This window comes from Lithobates pipiens, unplaced genomic scaffold (genome assembly GCF_037356315.1).
Source record: "Lithobates pipiens isolate NorthernLeopardFrog02 unplaced genomic scaffold, aLitPip1_a1.2 Scaffold_18, whole genome shotgun sequence".
Classification (NCBI taxonomy): Eukaryota; Metazoa; Chordata; class Amphibia; order Anura; family Ranidae; genus Lithobates; species Lithobates pipiens.
In genome coordinates this window covers 649,541,988-649,562,593 of record NW_027507758.1, presented here as the reverse complement: position 1 = coordinate 649,562,593, position 20,606 = coordinate 649,541,988, and the positions used below count along the sequence as shown (strand labels likewise).

The window sequence follows — 20,606 nt, the reverse complement described above, 5'->3', positions numbered from 1 at the left end:
TAAATGAAGGTGTTTATTATTAAAGGTGAAAAAAAAATCCAAACCATCATGGCCCTGTGTGAAAAAGTGATTGCCCCCTAAACCTAATAACTGGTTGGGCCACCCTTAGCAGGAACAACTGCAACCAAGCGTTTGCGATAACGTGCAATGAGGCTTTTACAGCGTCCTGGAGGAATTTTGGGCCACTCATCTTTGCAGAATTGTCCTAATTCAGTTACATTAGAGGGTTTTCGAGCATGAACGGCCTTTTTAAGGTCATACCACAACATCTCAATAGGATTCAGGTCAGGACTTTGGCTAGGCCACTCCAAAGTCTTCATTTTGTTTTTCTTCAGCCATTCGGTGGTGGACTTGCTGGTGTGTTTAGGATCATTGTCCTGCTGCAGAACCCAAGTTCGTTTCAGCTTGAGTACACGAACAGATGGTCAGACATTCTCCTTCAGGATCTCCTGGTAGACAGCAGAATTCATAGTTCCTTTTATCACGGCAAGTCTTCCAGGTCCTGAAGCAGCAAAACAGCCCCAGACCATCACACTACCACCACCATATTTTACTGTTGGTATAATGTTCTTTTTATGAAATGCAGTGTTCCTTCTACGCCAGATATACTTGGACACACACCTTCCAAAGAGTTCCACTTTTGTCTCATCGCTCCACAGAATGTTGTCCCAAAAGTCTTGGGGATCATCAAGATGTGTTGTGGAGAAATTGAGACGAGCTTTGATGTTCTTTTTGCTCAGCAGTGGTTTTCTCCTTGGAACTCTGCCATGCAGGCCATTTTTGCCCAGTCTTTTCCTGATGGTGGAGGCATGAACGCTGACCTTAACTGAGGCAAGTGAGGCCTGCAGTTCCTTGGACGTTGTTGTGGGGTCTTTTGTGACCTCTTGGATGAGTCGTCGCTGCGCTCTTGGGGTAATTTTGGGCGGCCGGCCACTCCTGGGAAGGTTCACCACTGTTCCATGTCTTCGCCATTTGTGGATAATGGCTCTCACTGTGGTTTGCTGGATTCCCAAAGCTTTGGAAATGGCTTTATAACCCTTTCCAGACTGATAGATCTCAATTACTTTCTTTCTCAATTGTTCCTGAATTTCTTTGGGTCTCGGCATGATGTGTAGCTTTTAAGGATCTTCTGGTGGACCTTACTGTGTCAAGCAGCTCCTATTTAAGTGATGCCTTGATTGTGAACAGGTGTGGCAATAATCAGGCCTGGGTGTGGCTAGAGAAATTGAACTCAGGTGTGGACAACCACAGTTATAGTATGTTTTAACAAGGGGGGCAATCACTTTTTCACACATGGCCATGATGGTTTGGATTTTTTTTCACCTTTAATAATAAACACCTTCATTTACAAATTGCATTTTGTGTTTACTTGTGTTGTCCTTGACTATTGTTTAAATTGGTTTGATGTTCCGAAACACTTAAGTGTGACAAACATGCAAAGGAACAGGAAATGAGGAAGGGGGCAAACACTTTTTCACACCACTGTATACGTTACGTTGGGACGCAATGAAACAATTAATAAGGTCGTCTGCTCCTCTCACCACTCTGGGTCGTGTCTGTCGGAGGAAGGACTTCAGATCTCCTCCAGTCATAAGTTCCAGCAGGATGAATCTCGGCAGAGCCTGCAGACTGACGCCAATGCAACGCACAATGTTCTGGTGGTTGAATTTACTGGGAAGAGAGATGGACATGGCTCACCCAACCGGCACACACATTTTATCGTTTATAATCATTTTCAGTAACAAAAAAACAGTCATGAAACAGAAAGATTTCCAACAACAAATAATGACAACCAATAAATGAATAAAAGTGGCCAGCAGTGGAGATGAGTGAAATTTGGAGTTTTGGCTTTTATGGAGCATTGGGGACATCTCAGAATCTCAAACCTCTAAGCCCTTGTACACACGGTCGGAGATTCCGACGGAATGTGTCCGATTGGACCGTTTTGTCTGATTTTCCTACTGTGTGTGGTCTCCATCGGGCTGTTTCCGTCTGAGTATCCGACGGACCAAGTTTTCTAACTTGCCGGTAAAATTTTTCCGACAAAATGCTCCGATCGGACATACTCCGATCATGTGTAGAGAATTCCGATTGGAGACAAAGTGCCACGCATGCTCAGATCAAATTCCTACACCAAAGCTATTGGCTACTAGCCTGAACGTAGTCCCCGTTGTAACGAAATAACGTCATCACGTCGGATATTCCTAATCAGTTTATATAGAAAGAATAACAGGTGGGACTTTATATGAGCTGTGACCATCCGGTACACCGAGCTCCATCCCCGATATTTAGACACAAAGAAGGGAAAAGGGGCAAAAAAAAAAAAAAAAGGGGGCAGCAATGGGACTTTATATGAAACAAGACATTGAGGGTCAATTAAATCAATCAATAAAATAATATTTTATTGGCGATGCACGGGGAGATACTACAATAAGTTAATAATACGTCAATGTTATAATACATAAATATATACAAAAAAATATAATAAAATAAAATAAATAAAAAACATATATGATAGTAACATAGTCAGATTCATATTATATAAGCATTAATGTATATACTTCATATTATAGTAACATAATTACACATAATTAGTAGCAGACCAATAGTATATCCCAAAGTGCATATACAGTAGAAACCAATAAAATGAATTGATGATTTAAATAAATAAACCAAACCCATGGGGGAATCTTTTTACCAGTGGATGTTTTGCCCCAATAACCAAGATTCCCCCATGGGTTTGATTTATTTATTTAAATCATCAAATTCATTTTATTGGTTTCTACTGTATATGCACTTTGGGATATACTATTGGTCTGCTACTAATTATGTGTAATTATGTTACTATAATATGAAGTATATACATTAATGCTTATATAATATGAATCTGACTATGTTACTATCATATATGTTTTTTATTTATTTTATTTTATTATATTTTTTTTGTATATATTTATGTATTATAACATTGACGTATTATTAACTTATTGTAGTATCTCCCCGTGCATCGCCAATAAAATATTATTTTATTGATTGATTTAATTGACCCTCAATGTCTTGTTTCATATAAAGTCCCATTGCTGCCCTTTTTTTTTTTTTTTTGCCCCTTTTCCCTTCTTTGTGTCCCACGTCGGATATTCCAACAACTTTGTCCGACCGTGTGTATGCAACAGTTTCGGACAAAATCCGTCGGACAAAATCCATCGGACAAAATCCGACGGATTTGGTTGTCGGAATCTCCAACCGTGTGTACAAGGGCTGAAACCTCAAAATCGCACCTTTTTAATCCATACAGAAGACTGAGCTGAAGTGGCTTTGGTGGTGGTAAGAGTATAATGGGCCTTAAATCGCTTCTTATGCCGCGTACACACAACTGGACTTTCCGGCAGACTAGGTCTGAAGGTCTTCCCGACAGACTTTTGGCGGAGTTCCGACGGACTTTCTGAACAAACGGACTAAGTCCGAAGGTCTTCCCAACTGACTTTTGGTGGAGTTCCGACGGACTTTCCGAACGAACGGACTTGGCCACACTACGTCCGTTCGTAAGTCCGTTTGTTTTGAACGTGATGACGTAAACGGGGCTAAACAAGGAAGTTCAATAGCCAGTAGCCAATTGCTTCCCTTGCGTCGTATTTGGACCAGCACACAGACGAACGGTTTTCCCGATTTTAGTCCTGTTGGAATTGAGTCAGTCGGATAGATTTGAAACATGTTCTATTTCTAGGTCCGTCTGATTTTTTTTTTTCCCGAAAAACGATCGGACTAGCCCACACACATGATCGGATTGTTCGGCGGACTAATCCCTTAGGACCTAGTCTGCTGGAAAGTCTGGTCGTGTATACGCGGCATCACAGATGCGGAAGCTCCTTTCACTTATTCTGAACTGGTTCTTGGGCCACTGAATGGCCTCTCAATAGCTGGGAATGTGGCGTTAACTACTAAGGGCCCATTCACACCACAGTAAGATGCATATAACAAGTGCCCACTGGTGTGCGTAGAACACATCACAAGGCTTGTTAAAACGGAGTTCCCCCACCCAAAAAAAAAATAATTTTACATACAGTGCCTTGCGAAAGTATTCGGCCCCCTTGAACTTTTCAACCTTTTGCCACATTTCAGGCTTCAAACATAAAGATATAAAATTTTAATTTTTTGTGAAGAATCACCAACAAGTGGGACACAATTGTGAAGTGGAACGAAATCTATTGGATTTTTTAAACTTTTTTAGCAAATAAAAAACTGAAAAGTGGTGCGTGCAAAATTATTTGGCCCCTTTACTTTCAGTGCAGCAAACTCACTCCAGAAGTTCAGCGAGGATCTCTGAATGATCCAATGTTGTCCTAAATGACTGATGGTGATAAATAGAATCCACCTGTGTGTAATCAAGTCTCTGTATAAATGCACCTGCTCTGTGATAGTCTCAGGGTTCTGTTGAAAGCGCAGAGAGCATCATGAAGACCAAGGAACACACCAGGCAGGTCCGTAATACTGTTGTGGAGAAGTTTAAAGCCGGATTTGGATACAAAAAGATTTCCCAAGCTTTAAACATCCCAAGGAGCACTGTGCAAGCGATCATTTTGAAATGGAAGGAGTATCAGACCACTGCAAATCTACCAAGACCTGGCCGTCCCTCTAAACTTTCAGCTCAGACAAGGAGAAGACTGATCAGAGATGCAGCCAAGAGGCCCATGATCACTCTGGATGAACTGCAGAGAACTACAGCTGAGGTGGGAGAGTCTGTCCATAGGACAACAATCAGTCGTACACTGCACAAATCTGCCCTTTATGGAAGAGTGGCAAGAAGAAAGCCATTTCTCAAAGATATCCATAAAAAGTCTCATCTAAAGTTTTCCACAAGCCACCTGGGAGACACACCAAACATGTGGAAGAAGGTGCTCTGGTCAGATGAAACCAAAATCCAACTTTTTGCCCACAATGCAAAACGATATGTTTGGCGTAAAAGCAACACAGCTCATCACCCTCAACACACCATCCCCACTGTCACACATGGTGGTGGCAGCATCATGGTTTGGGCCTGCTTTTCTTCAGCAGGGACAGGGAAGATGGTTAAAATTGAGGGGAAGATGGATGCAGCCAAATACAGGACCATTCTGGATGAAAACCTGTTGGAGTCTGCAAAAGACCTGAAACTGGGACGGAGATTTATCTTCCAACAAGACAATGATCCCAAACATACAGCAAAATCTACAAAGGAATGGTTCACAAATAAACGTATCCAGGTGTTAGAATGGCCAAGTCAAAGTCCAGACCTGAATCCAATCGAGAATCTGTGGAAAGAGCTGAAAACTGCTGTTCACAAACGCTCTCCATCCAACCTCACTGAGCTCCAGCTGTTTTGCAAGGAAGAATGGGCAAGAATTTCAGTCTCTCGATGTGCAAAACTGATAGAGACATACCCCAAGCGACTTGCAGCTGTAATCGCAGCAAAAGGCGGCTCTACAAAGTATCAACGCAAGGGGGCCGAATCATTTTGCACGCCCCACTTTTCATTTTTTTATTAGTTAAAAAAGTTTCAAATATCCAATAGATTTCGTTCCACTTCACAATTCTGTCCCACTTGTTGGTGATTCTTCACAAAAAATTAAAATTTTATATCTTTATGTTTGAAGCCTGAAATGTGGCAAAAGGTTGAAAAGTTCAAGGGGGATGAACACTTTCGCAAGGCACTGTAAATGTGCAGCAAATAACACAACAAATGACATGTGGAGAAAATTATTTTTTCTTACTTACCTTTTAATCCCTGTTTCTATTTGGTCCCTTCTAATCTTCCGCTTCCTCACCGTGGCTTCTGACGTCACTTCCCTCGGCTCCTCTTCTCGCTACTGCTCCTGGGAGATGTGTGTCACCATTGCCCAGGAGTCAGTGGGCGGCGCCGAGGGCTAGTTTGCCATAACAATGGGGCGGGCACTTCCGACGACCCCGCCCGTTGTGATGGCAACCTGTATAGTGCCCGTGCTATTACTGCGCATGTGCGAGAAAGGGGCGGTGCAAGCTGTGAATACAGCACGGCCGTATCCTGGAAGGATCTGTTTGTGGGCTTCTCCTGCCCTCAAGTATAATGGGAATCCACAGGAATGGAAAATCAAAAGGTATTTTTTAACGATAATTATCTTCTAAAGGCAGCGCTGATGACATGAATTATATTTGATCAATATGCATTATGCTACAAAGATGTGGGTGGAACTCGGCTTTCATTTTCTTTTTTAACTTGATGGTTGATTTCATTCTTTGTGCACCAGAGAGTTGGAATGTGACCAACAAAAATGCAACATGTTCTACATTTATTAGTGCACAGCGAGGAATCCTACTAGTGTGAACTGAAGCATTAAGGTACAAAAAACATCGACTTGTCTGTGTGATGGGCAAGAGAAGAGGAATGTCTGGAAAGGGAAATGGAAAATCTGTGAAGAGAAGAGGGATGTCTGGAAAGGGAAGAGGAGCATCCGGGAAAGGAAGAGGAGCATCTGGGAAGGGACAAAAGATGTCTGGGGAGAGAAGAGGAACATCTGGGATGGGAAGATGAACATCAGGGAAGAGAAGAGGGATGTTTGGGAAGAGAAGAGGAAGATCAGGGAAGAGAAGAGGGATGCTTGGGAAAAGAAGAGGAACATCTGGGAAGGGAAGAGGTACATCTGGGAAGGGAAGAGGTACATCTGGGAAGGGAAGGGGGATGTCTGGGAAGGGACAAAGGATGTCTGAGAAGAGAAGAGGATCATCTGGGAAGAGAATAGGGATGTCTGGGAAGAGAAGAGGAACATCTGGGATGAGAAGAGGAACATCAGGGAAGAGAAGAGGAACATCTGGGATGAGAAGAGGAACATCAGGGAAGAGAAGAGGAACATCTGGAGAGAAAATAAAAATATCTGTGAAGAGGAATGGCTGGGAAGAGAAGAGGAACGTCTGGGAAGGGAAGAGGAACTTTTGGGAAGGGAGAAAGGATCTATAAGAAGAGAATAGGATTATCTGGGAAGAGAATAGGGATGTCTGGGAAGAGAAAAGGAACATCAGGGAAGAGAAGAGGAACATCTGGGATGAGAAGAGGAATATCAGGGAATAGAAGGGTAACATCTGGAGAGAAAAGAAAAATATCTGTGAAGAGGAATGGCTGGGAAGAAATGGAACATTTGTGAAGAGAAAAGGGATGTCTGGGAAGGGAAGAGAAACATTCTGGAAAGGAAGAGGAGCATCTGGGAAGGGAAGTGGAACATCCAGGATGGGATGTCGGGGAAGGGAAGTGGAACATCTGTGAAGAGAAGAGGGACATCTGGGAAGAGAAGAGGAACATCTGGGAAGGGACAAAGGATGTCTGAGAAGAGAAGAGGAACATCAGGAAAGGGAAGAGGAACGTCTGGGAAGAGAATAGTGATGTCTGGGAAGGGAAGAGGAACATCTGGGAAGGGATGTTTGTGAAGAGAAGAGGAATGTCTAGGAAGGGACAAAGGATGTCTGAAAAGAGAAGAGGATCATCTGGGAAGAGAAGAGGAACATCAGGGAAGAGAAGAGGGATGTTTGGGAAGAGAAGAGGAAGATCAGGGAAGAGAAGAGGGATGCTTGGGAAAAGAAGAGGAACATCTGGAAAGGCAAGAGGAACATCTGGGAAGAGAAGAGGAACATCAGGGAAGAGAAGGGTAACATCTGGAGAGAAAATAAAAATATCTGTGAAGAGGAATGGCTGGGAAGAGAAGAGGAACGTTTGGGAAGGGAAGAGGAACTTTTGGGAAGGGAGAAAGGATCTATAAGAAGAGAATAGGATTATCTGGGAAGAGAATAGGGATGTCTGGGAAGAGAAAAGGAACATCAGGGAAGAGAAGAGGAATATCAGGGAAGAGAAGGGTAACATCTGGAGAGAAAAGAAAAATATCTGTTAAGAGGAATGGCTGGGAAGAAATGGAACATCTGTGAAGAGAAAATGTCTGGGAAGGGAAGAGGAACATTCGGGAAAGGAAGAGGAGCATCTGGGAAGGGAAGTGGAACATCCGGGATGGGATGTCGGAGAAGGGAAGTGGAACATCCGGGATGGGATGTCGGAGAAGGGAAGTAGAACATCCGGGATGGGATGTCGGAGAAGGGAAGTGGAACATCCGGGATGGGATGTCGGAGAAGGGAAGTGGAACATCCGGGATGGGATGTCGGAGAAGGGAAGTAGAACATCCGGGATGGGATGTCGGAGAAGGGAAGTGGAACATCCGGGATGGGATGTCGGAGAAGGGAAGTGGAACATCCGGGATGGGATGTCGGAGAAGGGAAGTGGAACATCTGTGAAGAGAAGAGGGACATCTGGGAAGGGTCAAAGGATGTCTGTGGAGAGAAGAGGAACATCAGGAAAGGGAAGAGGAACGTCTGGGAAGAGAATAGTGATGTCTGGGAAGGGACAAAGGATGTCTGGGAAGAGAAGAGGAACATCAAGAAAGAGAAGAGGAAATCAGAGAAGAGAAGAGGAACATCTGGAAAGGAAAGAAGAACATTTAGGGAAAGAAAATAAATATTTGGGAAGAGAGAAGGAATGTCTACAAAACGATCAAAATCCAAGAACAAAAATCTCATATATTGCAGCTTACTGGTCCTTTTATGTGGTGGCTGCCTTAGTTTCCTTTTTATAGGCTTTATTTTCACCTGGAACAGATTGATTTTTTCCCCTAATATACCTCTATCAGGAAAATACCAAATTTTAGCCACTAGATGGAGCAGAGCAGATGAGCACACTTTTTTGCTCTGATAGCACCATCTATGGCCGTTTTTTTCTGAAATACCTCAATCAGAAAAATACCACATTATGGCCACTAGATTAAGCTTAAAAGTAAACATATTTTCCCAATACCGCAGCCCCATCTAGTGGCTGTAATAGAGCACTGCAGGATATAAACTCACCGGCCACTTTATTAGGTACACTTGTTCTATTGCTTGGTAACACAACACAAGACAGAAACTCAATGCATTTAGGCATCTAGATGTGGTGAAGACGACTTGCTGAAGCTCAAACCGAACATCAGAATGGGGAAGAAAGGGGATTGAAGTGACTTTGCACGTGGCATGGGTTGTTGGCTGTAGACGGGCCGGTCTGAGTATTTCTGGGATTTTTACACACAACCATCTCTCGGGTTTATAGAGAATGGTGGAAAAAAGAGAAAATATCCAGTGAGTGGCAATTGTGTGGAGGAAAATACCTTGTTGATGTCAGAGGTCAGAGGAGAATGGGCAGACTGGTTTGAGATGATAGAAACAGTAACTCAAATAACCTCTCGTTGCACATAAAGTATGCAGAATACCATCTCTGAACACACAACACATCCAACCTTGAAGCAGATGGGCTACAGCAGCAGAAGACCACACAGGGTGCCACTCCTGTCAGATAAGAACAGGAAACTGAGGCTATAATTTGCACAGGATCACCAAAATTGGACAATAGAAGATTGGAAAAAAGTTGTCTGGTCTGAGGAGTCTGGATTTCAGCTCCGACATTCAGATGGTAGGGTCAGAATTTGGCCCATGGATCCATCCTGCCTTGTATCACCGGTTCAGGCTGGTGGTGGGGGTGTAATGGTGTGGGGGATGGGGTATCACCGGTTCAGGCTGGTGGTGGGGTAGTAATGGTGTGGGGGATGGGGTATCACCGGTTCAGGCTGGTGGTGGGGGTGTAATGGTGTGGAGGATGGGGTATCACCGGTTCAGGCTGGTGGTGGGGGTGTAATGGTGTGGGGGATGGGATATCACCGGTTCAGGCTGGTGGTGGGGGTGTAATGGTGTGGGGGATGGGGTATCACCGGTTCAGGCTGGTGGTGGGGGTGTAATGGTGGGGGGGATGGGATATCACGGGTTCAGGCTGGTGGTGGGGGTGTAATGGTGTGGGGGATGGGGTGTCCCCATTTTCTGATGGCTCCTCCCAGCAGGATAATGCCCCATGTCACAAAGCTCCAATCATCTCACCACTGGACAATGAGGTCCCTGTCCTCCAATGGCCTCCACACTCACCACATCTCATCCAATAGAGCACCTTTGGGATGTGGTGGAACGGGAGATTCGGCATCATTGGATGTGCAGCCGACAAATCTGCAGTAACTGTGTGATGTCATCAGGTCACTATGGAGCAAAATCTCTGAGGAATGTTCCCAGCACCTTGTTGTATCTCCGCCACCAAGAATGAAGGCCAAAGGGGGTCCAACCAGCTACTAGCAAGGGGGACCTAATAAAGTGTCCGGTGGGTGTGTGTATATCTCTCCCCAGCCAACAATGTGTATCCTCTCCTCACTCTCTGACCCTCATTTCCTGTATTATCTCTGCAGTCTCTGACACTCCTCTCCAGTATTATATACAGTGCCTTGAAAAAGTATTCACACCCCTTGAAATTTTCCACATCTTGTCAGGTTACAACCAAAAACGTAAATGTATTTTATTGGGATTTCATGTGATGGACCAACACAAAGTGTCACATAATTGTGAAGTGGAAGGAAAATGATAAATGATACAAATAAATATGTGAAAAGTGTGTGTGGGGGAGGGGCATTTGTGTTCAGCCCCCCTTTACTCTGATACCCCTAACTAAAATCTAGTGAAACCAATTGCCTTCAGAAGTCACCTAATTAGTAAATAGAGCCCACCTATGTGTCATTTAATCTCAGTATAAATACAGCTGTTCTGTGAAGGCCTCAGAGGTTTGTTAGAGAACCTTAGTGAACAAACAGCATCATGAAGTCCAAGGAACACACCAGACAGGTCAGGGATAAAGTTGTGGAGAAGTATAAAGCAGGGTTAGGTTATAAAGGAATCTGCCAAGCTTTGAACATCTCACGGAGCTCTGTTCAATCCATCATCGGAAAATGGAAAGAGTATGGGCACAACTGCAAACCTACCAAGACATAGCCGTCCACCTAAACTGACCGGGCCGGGCAAGGAGAACATTCATCAGAGAAGAGCCAAGAGGTCCATGGTAACTCTGGAGGAGCTGCAGAGATCCACAGCTCAGGGGGGAGAATCTGTCCACAGGACAACTATTAGTCGTCTCTCCACAAATCTGCCCTTTATGGAAGAGTGACAAGAAGAAAGACATTGGAGAAAGAAAGTCATAAGAAGTCCTGTTTGTAGTTTGTGAGAAGCCATGTGGGGGAGGGGGCAGCAAACATGTGGAAGAAGGTGATCTGGTCAGATGAGACCAAAATTGAACTTTTTGGCCTAAAAGCTAAAGGCTATGTGTGGGGGAAACTAACACTGCCCATCCCCCTGAACACACCATCCCTACTGTGAAACATGGTGGTGGCAGCATCATGTGGTGGGGATGGTTTTCTTCAGCAGGAACAGAGTTGATGGGAAGATGGATGGAGACAAATACAGGACAATCTTAGAAGAAAACCTGTAATGCCGCGTACACACAGTTGGAATTTCAGCCTTCCACTTCACAATTATGAGCCACTTTGTGTTGGTCTATCACATAAAATCCTAATAAAATACATTTATGTTTTTGGTTGTAACAATGACAAGATGTGGGGAATTTCAAGGGGTATGAATACTTTTTCAAGGCGCTGTATACAGAACAATATGTGGGGGGGGGGGGGGCATTTGGTGATATCAGGGGCCACATTTGAGGGCCAGGCTTTAGCTCAATAGTTGACACTCCCTGGTCTCACCTGATGATGAGCGCCTCCATCAGGAAATCCAGCTCATCCTGCTCAGAGCACACCTCCGGCAGAGTCTGCGAACGACAACAACAACAACAACAACAACAACAACAACAACACTCATCATACAGAAGATCAATGTGTAGGAGGAGTCAGAGATTCCATTCACAAATCCAACCAATTACAATTCGGTGCAGCGGACATAAACCCGAAAACCCCAGCGACGTTTAGGCTCGCACGATTTCGATGCGGCTTTACCCACTCAGGCACTCAAGTCGCGTCAAAGTCGTGCGCCAACTCCCAAACTTGATATATTTTTTTTAGCAGAGACCTTAGAGAATAAAATGGCGGTCGTTGCAATTTTTTTTTTATGTCACGCGGTATTTGCGCAGAGGTTTTTTCAAATGCAATTTTTTTTTTTTATTATTATTCTAATGCAAATAAACCCCACAACACATAACCCCGTTTCTTGTAAAAAAAAAAATATATATATATATATAAAAGATGATTTCACGTCGAGTAAATAGACACCAAACACACCACGCTCGTGCGACGGCGAAAAATGATCGACATTTTACTAACGAACGGCGATGTTTTTAAAAGCCTTCACAGGTCACCACATTAGATGTACAGAGTGCTAGAATTGCTGCCCGTGATCCGACGTTCGCGGCGATACCTCACATGTGGGGGACGATCGCTGTTTGCTTTTTTTGCGGGATCGACGGAGGGGAATGTAAAACATCCCACGTGACAGGTCCTCTTTGCGGAGGGATCTATAAGTCCCCAAATCCCTCCTCTGCCCCCTTAAAAGAATTCAAAACGCCAAGATCTGCGTTTTTTTAACGCTTTTATTTTATTTTTTTTTTATTTTTTTTTAGAAATGGCGCCGCTGACATCCGGGTAAACTGGAAGTGATGTCATCGATTCCGGGTCACCACAGCCAATCCCGGCTCGGTTCGGCTGAAGCTCAAGTCTCCCGGGTGGGATAGGAGATCCCGGTATAGCCGTGGAAGGTGCCGGGGGTGGGGGCGGGGTGGGGGGGGAAGTCCCCTTTTGCTGCTTGTAAAAGCAATCCAGCAGCTGGTTAGCCGCTAGGATTGCTTTTATAAGAGAGCCGCGCCTAAAAAAAAACAGCGGCTGGCGTTTTGATTCAGGATTTACACAAATTTGTTTTGTTAAATACATTTCATTCGTTTTCGGGAAATTTATTTTGTTTATTCAGATTTGAATCCATTCAAATTTATCCGAGTTCAATTTCGACCGAATTCGGAAAATTCGAATCGATTCAAATTCAAATTCCATTCTAAATCAAATTTATTCTGTTCCAAATTTTGGAAGAAGGTTGAACTCTTTCTATTTCATTGATTTTATTATTCTATTCTATTGTTTTATTTTGTTTACTATTCTTTGGAAAACAGTTATTATAGTTGTTATAGTCTTTCCATTTTATATTTTTCTATTGTTTATTCTATTCTTTTCTTTTATATGCCATTATTTCTATTCTATTCGAATTTATTCTATTCAAAATGTACATTTCAGAAGATGGTTATATTATTTTATATTTATTTTCTTTCTATTCAAATGTATTATTTTCTATTCTATTTGAATTAAAATGTATTCTATTTGAATTTTGGCAAATGGCAATATTCTTTTTCTATTCTATTCTATGCTTTTCTATTGTATTTGAATTTAAATGTATTCCATTCGAAATTTGAATTTCGGAAGAAGGCTATATTCTTTCTATTGTATTCTCTTCTTTTTCTGTCTATTCTATTCTTTTCTATTTTATATGAATTCAAATTTATTCTATTCAAAATTCGAACTTCAGAAGAAGGGTATATTCTTTCTAATTTATTCTATGCTTTTCTTTTTTGTCTATTCTATTTCTTCTATTCTTTCTCTTTCTTTCTATTGTATTCTATGCTATTATTTTTCTGTCTATTCTATTATTTTCTATTGTATTTGAATTCAAATTTATTCTATTTGAAATTCGATTTTCAGAAGCTGGCTATATTCTTTCTAGTTTATTCCATTCCTAATCTATTTTATTCTGGGTTTTTTTTTCCTATACCTTTATTTTCTATTCAATTTTTTTCTCTATTCTTTTATTTTGTATTCTGTGCCAATTTACTCTATTATATTCTATTCGTTTTTCTTCTATTCTATTTTCTATTCTATCCCTTTATTTTCCATTCCATTTTTTTTCTATTCTGTTATGTTTTACTCTGTTATATTCTGGGAAGGGACAAAGGATGTCTGGGAAGGGAAGAGGAACATCTGGGAAGGGAAGAGGAACATCAGGGAAGGGAAGAGGAACATCAGGGAAGGGAAGAGGAACGTCTGGGAAGGGAAGAGGAACATCTGGGAAGGGAAGAGGGATGTCTGGGAAGGGAAGAGGAACATCAGGGAAGGGAAGAGGAACATCAGGGAAGGGAAGAGGAACATCAGGGAAGGGAAGAGGAACATCAGGGAAGGGAAGAGGAACGTAAGGGAAGAGGAACGTCTGGGAAGGGAAGAGGGATGTCTGGGAAGGGAAGAGGAACATGTGGGAAGGGAAGAGGGATGTCTGGGAAGGGAAGAGGAACATGTGGGAAGGGAAGAGGGATGTCTGGGAAGGGAAGAGGAACGTCTGGGAAGGGAAGAGGAACATCAGGGAAGGGAAGAGGGACATCAGGGAAGGGAAGAGGAACGTCTGGGAAGGGAAGAGGAACGTCTGGGAAGGGAAGAGGGATGTCTGGGAAGGGAAGAGGAACATCAGGGAAGGGAAGAGGAACATCAGGGAAGGGAAGAGGAACATCAGGGAAGGGAAGAGGAACATCAGGGAAGGGAAGAGGAACGTAAGGGAAGAGGAACGTCTGGGAAGGGAAGAGGGATGTCTGGGAAGGGAAGAGGAACATCAGGGAAGGGAAGAGGAACATCTGGGAAGGGAAGAGGAACATCAGGGAAGGGAAGAGGAACATCAGGGAAGGGAAGAGGAACATCTGGGAAGGGAAGAGGAACATCAGGGAAGGGAAGAGGAACATCTGGGAAGGGAAGAGGAACATCTGGGAAGGGAAGAGGGATGTCTGGGAAGGGAAGAGGAACATGTGGGAAGGGAAGAGGGATGTCTGGGAAGGGAAGAGGAACGTCTGGGAAGGGAAGAGGGATGTCTGGGAAGGGAAGAGGGATGTCTGGGAAGGGAAGAGGAACATCTGGGAAGGGAAGAGGGATGTCTGGGAAGGGAAGAGGGATGTCTGGGAAGGGAAGAGGAACGTCTGGGAAGGGAAGAGGAACATCAGGGAAGGGAAGAGGAACATCAGGGAAGGGAAGAGGAACATCTGGGAAGGGAAGAGGAACATCTGGGAAGGGAAGAGGAACATCAGGGAAGGGAAGAGCAACATCAGGGAAGGGAAGAGCAACATCAGGGAAGGGAAGAGGAACATCTGGGAAGGGAAGAGGAACATCTGGGAAGGGAAGAGGAACATCTGGGAAGGGAAGAGGAACGTCTGGGAAGGGAAGAGGGATGTCTGGGAAGGGAAGAGGAACGTCTGGGAAGGGAAGAGGAACGTCTGGGAAGGGAAGAGGGATGTCTGGGAAGGGAAGAGGAACATCTGGGAAGGGAAGAGGAACATCAGGGAAGGGAAGAGGAACATCAGGCAAGGGAAGAGGGATGTCTGGGAAGGGAAGAGGAACATCAGGGAAGGGAAGAGGAACATCTGGGAAGGGAAGAGGAACATCTGGAAAGGGAAGAGGGATGTCTGGGAAGGGAAGAGGAACATGTGGGAAGGGAAGAGGGATGCCTGGGAAGGGAAGAGGGATGTCTGGGAATGGAAGAGGGATGTTTATGAAAAGAAGAGGAACATCTGAGAAGAGAATAGGGATGTCTGGGAAGGGACAAAGCTTGTCTGAGAAGAGAAGAGGAACATCTGGGAAGAGAAAAGGAACATCAGGGCAGGGAAGAGGAACGTCTGGAAAGGGAAAAGGAACATCCATTCGGGGAAGATGAACATCAGGGAAGATAATAGTGATGTCTGTGAAGGGACAAAGGATGTCTGGAGAGAGAAGAGGAACATCTAGGAAGATAATAGGGATGTCTGGGAAGAGAGGATGAACACCTGGAAAGGGAAGAGGAACATCTGTAAAGGGAAGAGGGATGTTTGTGAAGAGAAGAGAAACATCAAGTCAGGGAAGATGAACATCAGGGAAGGGAAGAGGAATGTCTGGGAAGGAAAGAGGGACCTTTGTGCAGAGAAGAGGAATATGCAGGAAGGGAAGAAGAATGTCTGAGAAGATAATAGGGATGTCTGGGAAGAGAATAGGAGCATCAGGGCAGAGAAGTTGAACATCAGGGAAGGGAAGAGGAAGTTAAGAGGGATTTTGTGAAAAGAAGAGGAACATCTGGGAAGAGAATAGGGATGTCTGGGAAGGGACAAAGGATGTCTGGGGGGGGGGGGGGGGAGGGGAACATCTGGGAAGATAATAGGGATGTCTGGGAAGAGAAGAGGAACATCAGGGCAGGGAAGATGAACAAATCAGGGAAGGGAAGAGGGATGTTTGTGAAGAGAATAGAGATGTCTGGGAAGGGACAAAGGATGTCTGAGAAGAGAATAAGAACATCTGGGAAAGGAAGAGGAATGTCTGGGAAGGGAAGAGGAATGTCTGGGAAGGGAAGAGGGATGTCTGGGAAGGGAAGCTGAACGTCTGGGAAGGGAAGAGGGATGTCTGGGAAGGGAAGTGGAACGTCTGGGAAGGGAAGAGGGATGTCTGGGAAGGGAAGCGGAACGTCTGGGAAGGGAAGAGGGATGTCTGGGAAGGGAAGAGGGATGTTTGTAAAAAGAAGAGGAACATCTGAGAAGAGAATAGGGATGTCTGGGAAGATACAAAGGTTGTCTGAGAAGAGAAGAAGGACATCTGGGAAGAGAATAGGGATGTCTGGGAAAAGAAAAGGAACATCAGGGCAGGGAAGAGGAACGTCTGTAAAGGGAAGAGGAACATCAAGTCAGGGAAGATGAACATCAGGGAAGGGAAGAGGAACATCTGGGAAGGGAAGAGGGACATCTGGGAAGGAAAGAGGGACCTTTGTGCAGAGAAGAGGAATATGCAGGAAGGGAAGAGGAATGTCTGAGAAGATAATAGGGATGTCTGGGAAGAGAATAGGAGCATCAGGGCAGAGAAGTTGAACATCAGGGAAGGGAAGAGGAAGTTAAGAGGGATTTTGTGAAAAGAAGAGGAACATCTGGGAAGAGAATAGGGATGTCTGGGAAGGGACAAAGGATGTCTGGGGGGGGGGGGGGGGGAGGGGAACATCTGGGAAGATAATAGGGATGTCTGGGAAGAGAAGAGGAACATCAGGGCAGGGAAGATGAACAAATCAGGGAAGGGAAGAGGGATGTTTGTGAAGAGAATAGAGATGTCTGGGAAGGGACAAAGGATGTCTGAGAAGAGAATAAGAACATCTGGGAAAGGAAGAGGAATGTCTGGGAAGGGAAGAGGAATGTCTGGGAAGGGAAGAGGGATGTCTGGGAAGGGAAGCTGAACGTCTGGGAAGGGAAGAGGGATGTCTGGGAAGGGAAGTGGAACGTCTGGGAAGGGAAGAGGGATGTCTGGGAAGGGAAGCGGAACGTCTGGGAAGGGAAGAGGGATGTCTGGGAAGGGAAGAGGGATGTTTGTAAAAAGAAGAGGAACATCTGAGAAGAGAATAGGGATGTCTGGGAAGATACAAAGGTTGTCTGAGAAGAGAAGAAGGACATCTGGGAAGAGAATAGGGATGTCTGGGAAAAGAAAAGGAACATCAGGGCAGGGAAGAGGAACGTCTGTAAAGGGAAGAGGAACATCAAGTCAGGGAAGATGAACATCAGGGAAGGGAAGAGGAACATCTGGGAAGGGAAGAGGGATGTCTGGGAAGGGAAGAGGAACATCAGGGAAGGGAAGAGGAACATCTGGGAAGGGAAGAGGAACATCAGGGAAGGGAAGAGGAACATCAGGGAAGGGAAGAGGAACGTAAGGGAAGAGGAACGTCTGGGAAGGGAAGAGGGATGTCTGGGAAGGGAAGAGGAACATCAGGGAAGGGAAGAAGAACATCTGGGAAGGGAAGAGGAACATGTGGGAAGGGAAGAGGGATGTCTGGGAAGGGAAGAGGAACATCTGGGAAGGGAAGAGGGATGTCTGGGAAGGGAAGAGGAACATGTGGGAAGGGAAGAGGGATGTCTGGGAAGGGAAGAGGAACGTCTGGGAAGGGAAGAGGAACGTCTGGGAAGGGAAGAGGGATGTCTGGGAAGGGAAGAGGGATGTCTGGGAAGGGAAGAGGAACGTCTGGGAAGGGAAGAGGAACATCAGGAAAGGGAAGAGGAACATCAGGGAAGGGAAGAGGAACATCTGGAAAGGGAAGGGGAACATCAGGGAAGGGAAGAGCAACATCAGGGAAGGGAAGAGCAACATCAGGGAAGGGAAGAGCAACATAAGGGAAGGGAAGAGGAACATCAGGGAAGGGAAGAGGAACATCTGGGAAGGGAAGAGGAACGTCTGGGAAGGGAAGAGGGATGTCTGGGAAGGGAAGAGGGATGTCTGGGAAGGGAAGAGGAACGTCTGGGAAGGGAAGAGGAACGTCTGGGAAGGGAAGAGGGATGTCTGGGAAGGGAAGAGGAACATCTGGGAAGGGAAGAGGAACATCAGGGAAGGGAAGAGGAACATCAGGGAAGGGAAGAGGGATGTCTGGGAAGGGAAGAGGGATGTCTGGGAAGGGAAGAGGGATGTCTGGGAAGGGAAGAGGAACATCTGGGAAGGGAAGAGGAACATCTGGGAAGGGAAGAGGAACGTCTGGGAAGGGAAGAGGAACATGTGGGAAGGGAAGAGGGATGTCTGGGAAGGGAAGAGGAACATCTGGGAAGGGAAGAGGGATGTCTGGGAAGGGAAGAGGAACATGTGGGAAGGGAAGAGGGATGTCTGGGAAGGGAAGAGGGATGTCCGGGAATGGAAGAGGGATGTTTATGAAAAGAAGAGGAACATCTGAGAAGAGAATAGGGATGTCTGGGAAGGGACAAAGCTTGTCTGAGAAGAGAAGAGGAACATCTGGGAAGAGAAAAGGAACATCAGGGCAGGGAAGAGGAACGTCTGGAAAGGGAAAAGGAACATCCATTCGGGGAAGATGAACATCAGGGAAGATAATAGTGATGTCTGTGAAGGGACAAAGGATGTCTGGAGAGAGAAGAGGAACATCTAGGAAGATAATAGGGATGTCTGGGAAGAGAGGATGAACACCTGGAAAGGGAAGAGGAACATCTGTAAAGGGAAGAGGGATGTTTGTGAAGAGAAGAGAAACATCAGGGCAGGGAAGTTGAACATCAGGGAAGGGAAGAGGAATGTCTGGGAAGGGAAGAGAAAAGAAACATCAAGTCAGGGAAGATGAACACCAGGGAAGGGAAGAGGGACATCTGGGAAGGAAAGAGGGACCTTTGTGCAGAGAAGAGGAATATGCAGGAAGGGAAGAGGAATGTCTGAGAAGATAATAGGGATGTCTGGGAAGAGAATAGGAGCATCAGGGCAGAGAAGTTGAACATCAGGGAAGGGAAGAGGAAGTTAAGAGGGATTTTGTGAAAAGAAGAGGAACATCTGGGAAGAGAATAGGGATGTCTGGGAAGGGACAAAGGATGTCTGGGGGGGGGGGGGGGAGGGGAACATCTGGGAAGATAATAGGGATGTCTGGGAAGAGAAGAGGAACATCAGGGCAGGGAAGATGAACAAATCAGGGAAGGGAAGAGGGATGTTTGTGAAGAGAATAGAGATGTCTGGGAAGGGACAAAGGATGTCTGAGAAGAGAATAAGAACATCTGGGAAAGGAAGAGGAATGTCTGGGAAGGGAAGAGGGATGTCTGGGAAGGGAAGCGGAACGTCTGGGAAGGGAAGAGGGATGTCTGGGAAGGGAAGCGGAACGTCTGGGAAGGGAAGAGGGATGTCTGGGAAGGGAAGCGGAACGTCTGGGAAGGGAAGAGGGATGTCTGGGAAGGGAAGAGGGATGTCTGGGAAGGGAAGAGGAATGTCTGGGAAGGGAAGAGGAACGTCTGGGAAGGGAAGAGGGATGTCTGGGAAGGGAAGAGGAACGTCTGGGAAGGGAAGAGGAACATCAAGTCAGGGAAGATGAACATCAGGGAAGGGAAGAGGAACATCTGGGAAGGGAAGAGGGATGTCTGGGAAGGGAAGAGGAACATCAGGGAAGGGAAGAGGAACATCTGGGAAGGGAAGAGGAACATCAGGGAAGGGAAGAGGAACATCAGGGAAGGGAAGAGGAACGTAAGGGAAGAGGAACGTCTGGGAAGGGAAGAGGGATGTCTGGGAAGGGAAGAGGAACATCAGGGAAGGGAAGAAGAACATCTGGGAAGGGAAGAGGAACATCTGGGAAGGGAAGAGGGATGTCTGGGAAGGGAAGAGGAACATCTGGGAAGGGAAGAGGGATGTCTGGGAAGGGAAGAGGAACATGTGGGAAGGGAAGAGGGATGTCTGGGAAGGGAAGAGGAACGTCTGGGAAGGGAAGAGGAACGTCTGGGAAGGGAAGAGGGATGTCTGGGAAGGGAAGAGGGATGTCTGGGAAGGGAAGAGGAACGTCTGGGAAGGGAAGAGGAACATCAGGAAAGGGAAGAGGAACATCAGGGAAGGGAAGAGGAACATCTGGAAAGGGAAGGGGAACATCAGGGAAGGGAAGAGCAACATCAGGGAAGGGAAGAGCAACATCAGGGAAGGGAAGAGCAACATAAGGGAAGGGAAGAGGAACATCAGGGAAGGGAAGAGGAACATCTGGGAAGGGAAGAGGAACGTCTGGGAAGGGAAGAGGGATGTCTGGGAAGGGAAGAGGGATGTCTGGGAAGGGAAGAGGAACGTCTGGGAAGGGAAGAGGAACGTCTGGGAAGGGAAGAGGGATGTCTGGGAAGGGAAGAGGAACATCTGGGAAGGGAAGAGGAACATCAGGGAAGGGAAGAGGAACATCAGGGAAGGGAAGAGGGATGT

At 45.5% G+C, this 20,606-nt stretch overlaps 1 protein-coding gene across 1 annotated transcript in view; it reads right to left on the bottom strand.

Moving 5' to 3' along the window:
- The window catches only part of LOC143989331 (ALK tyrosine kinase receptor-like), a 318,070-nt gene that overhangs the window by 63,512 nt on the left and 233,952 nt on the right, over positions 1 to 20,606 (bottom strand). The window contains exons 17-18 of the mRNA XM_077489419.1: positions 11,640 to 11,704; positions 1,542 to 1,671 (exon numbers count right to left, since the gene is read on the bottom strand). Of these exons, the coding sequence (XP_077345545.1) occupies positions 1,542 to 1,671; positions 11,640 to 11,704 (195 nt within the window). The remainder of the gene's footprint in view (positions 1 to 1,541; positions 1,672 to 11,639; positions 11,705 to 20,606) is intronic.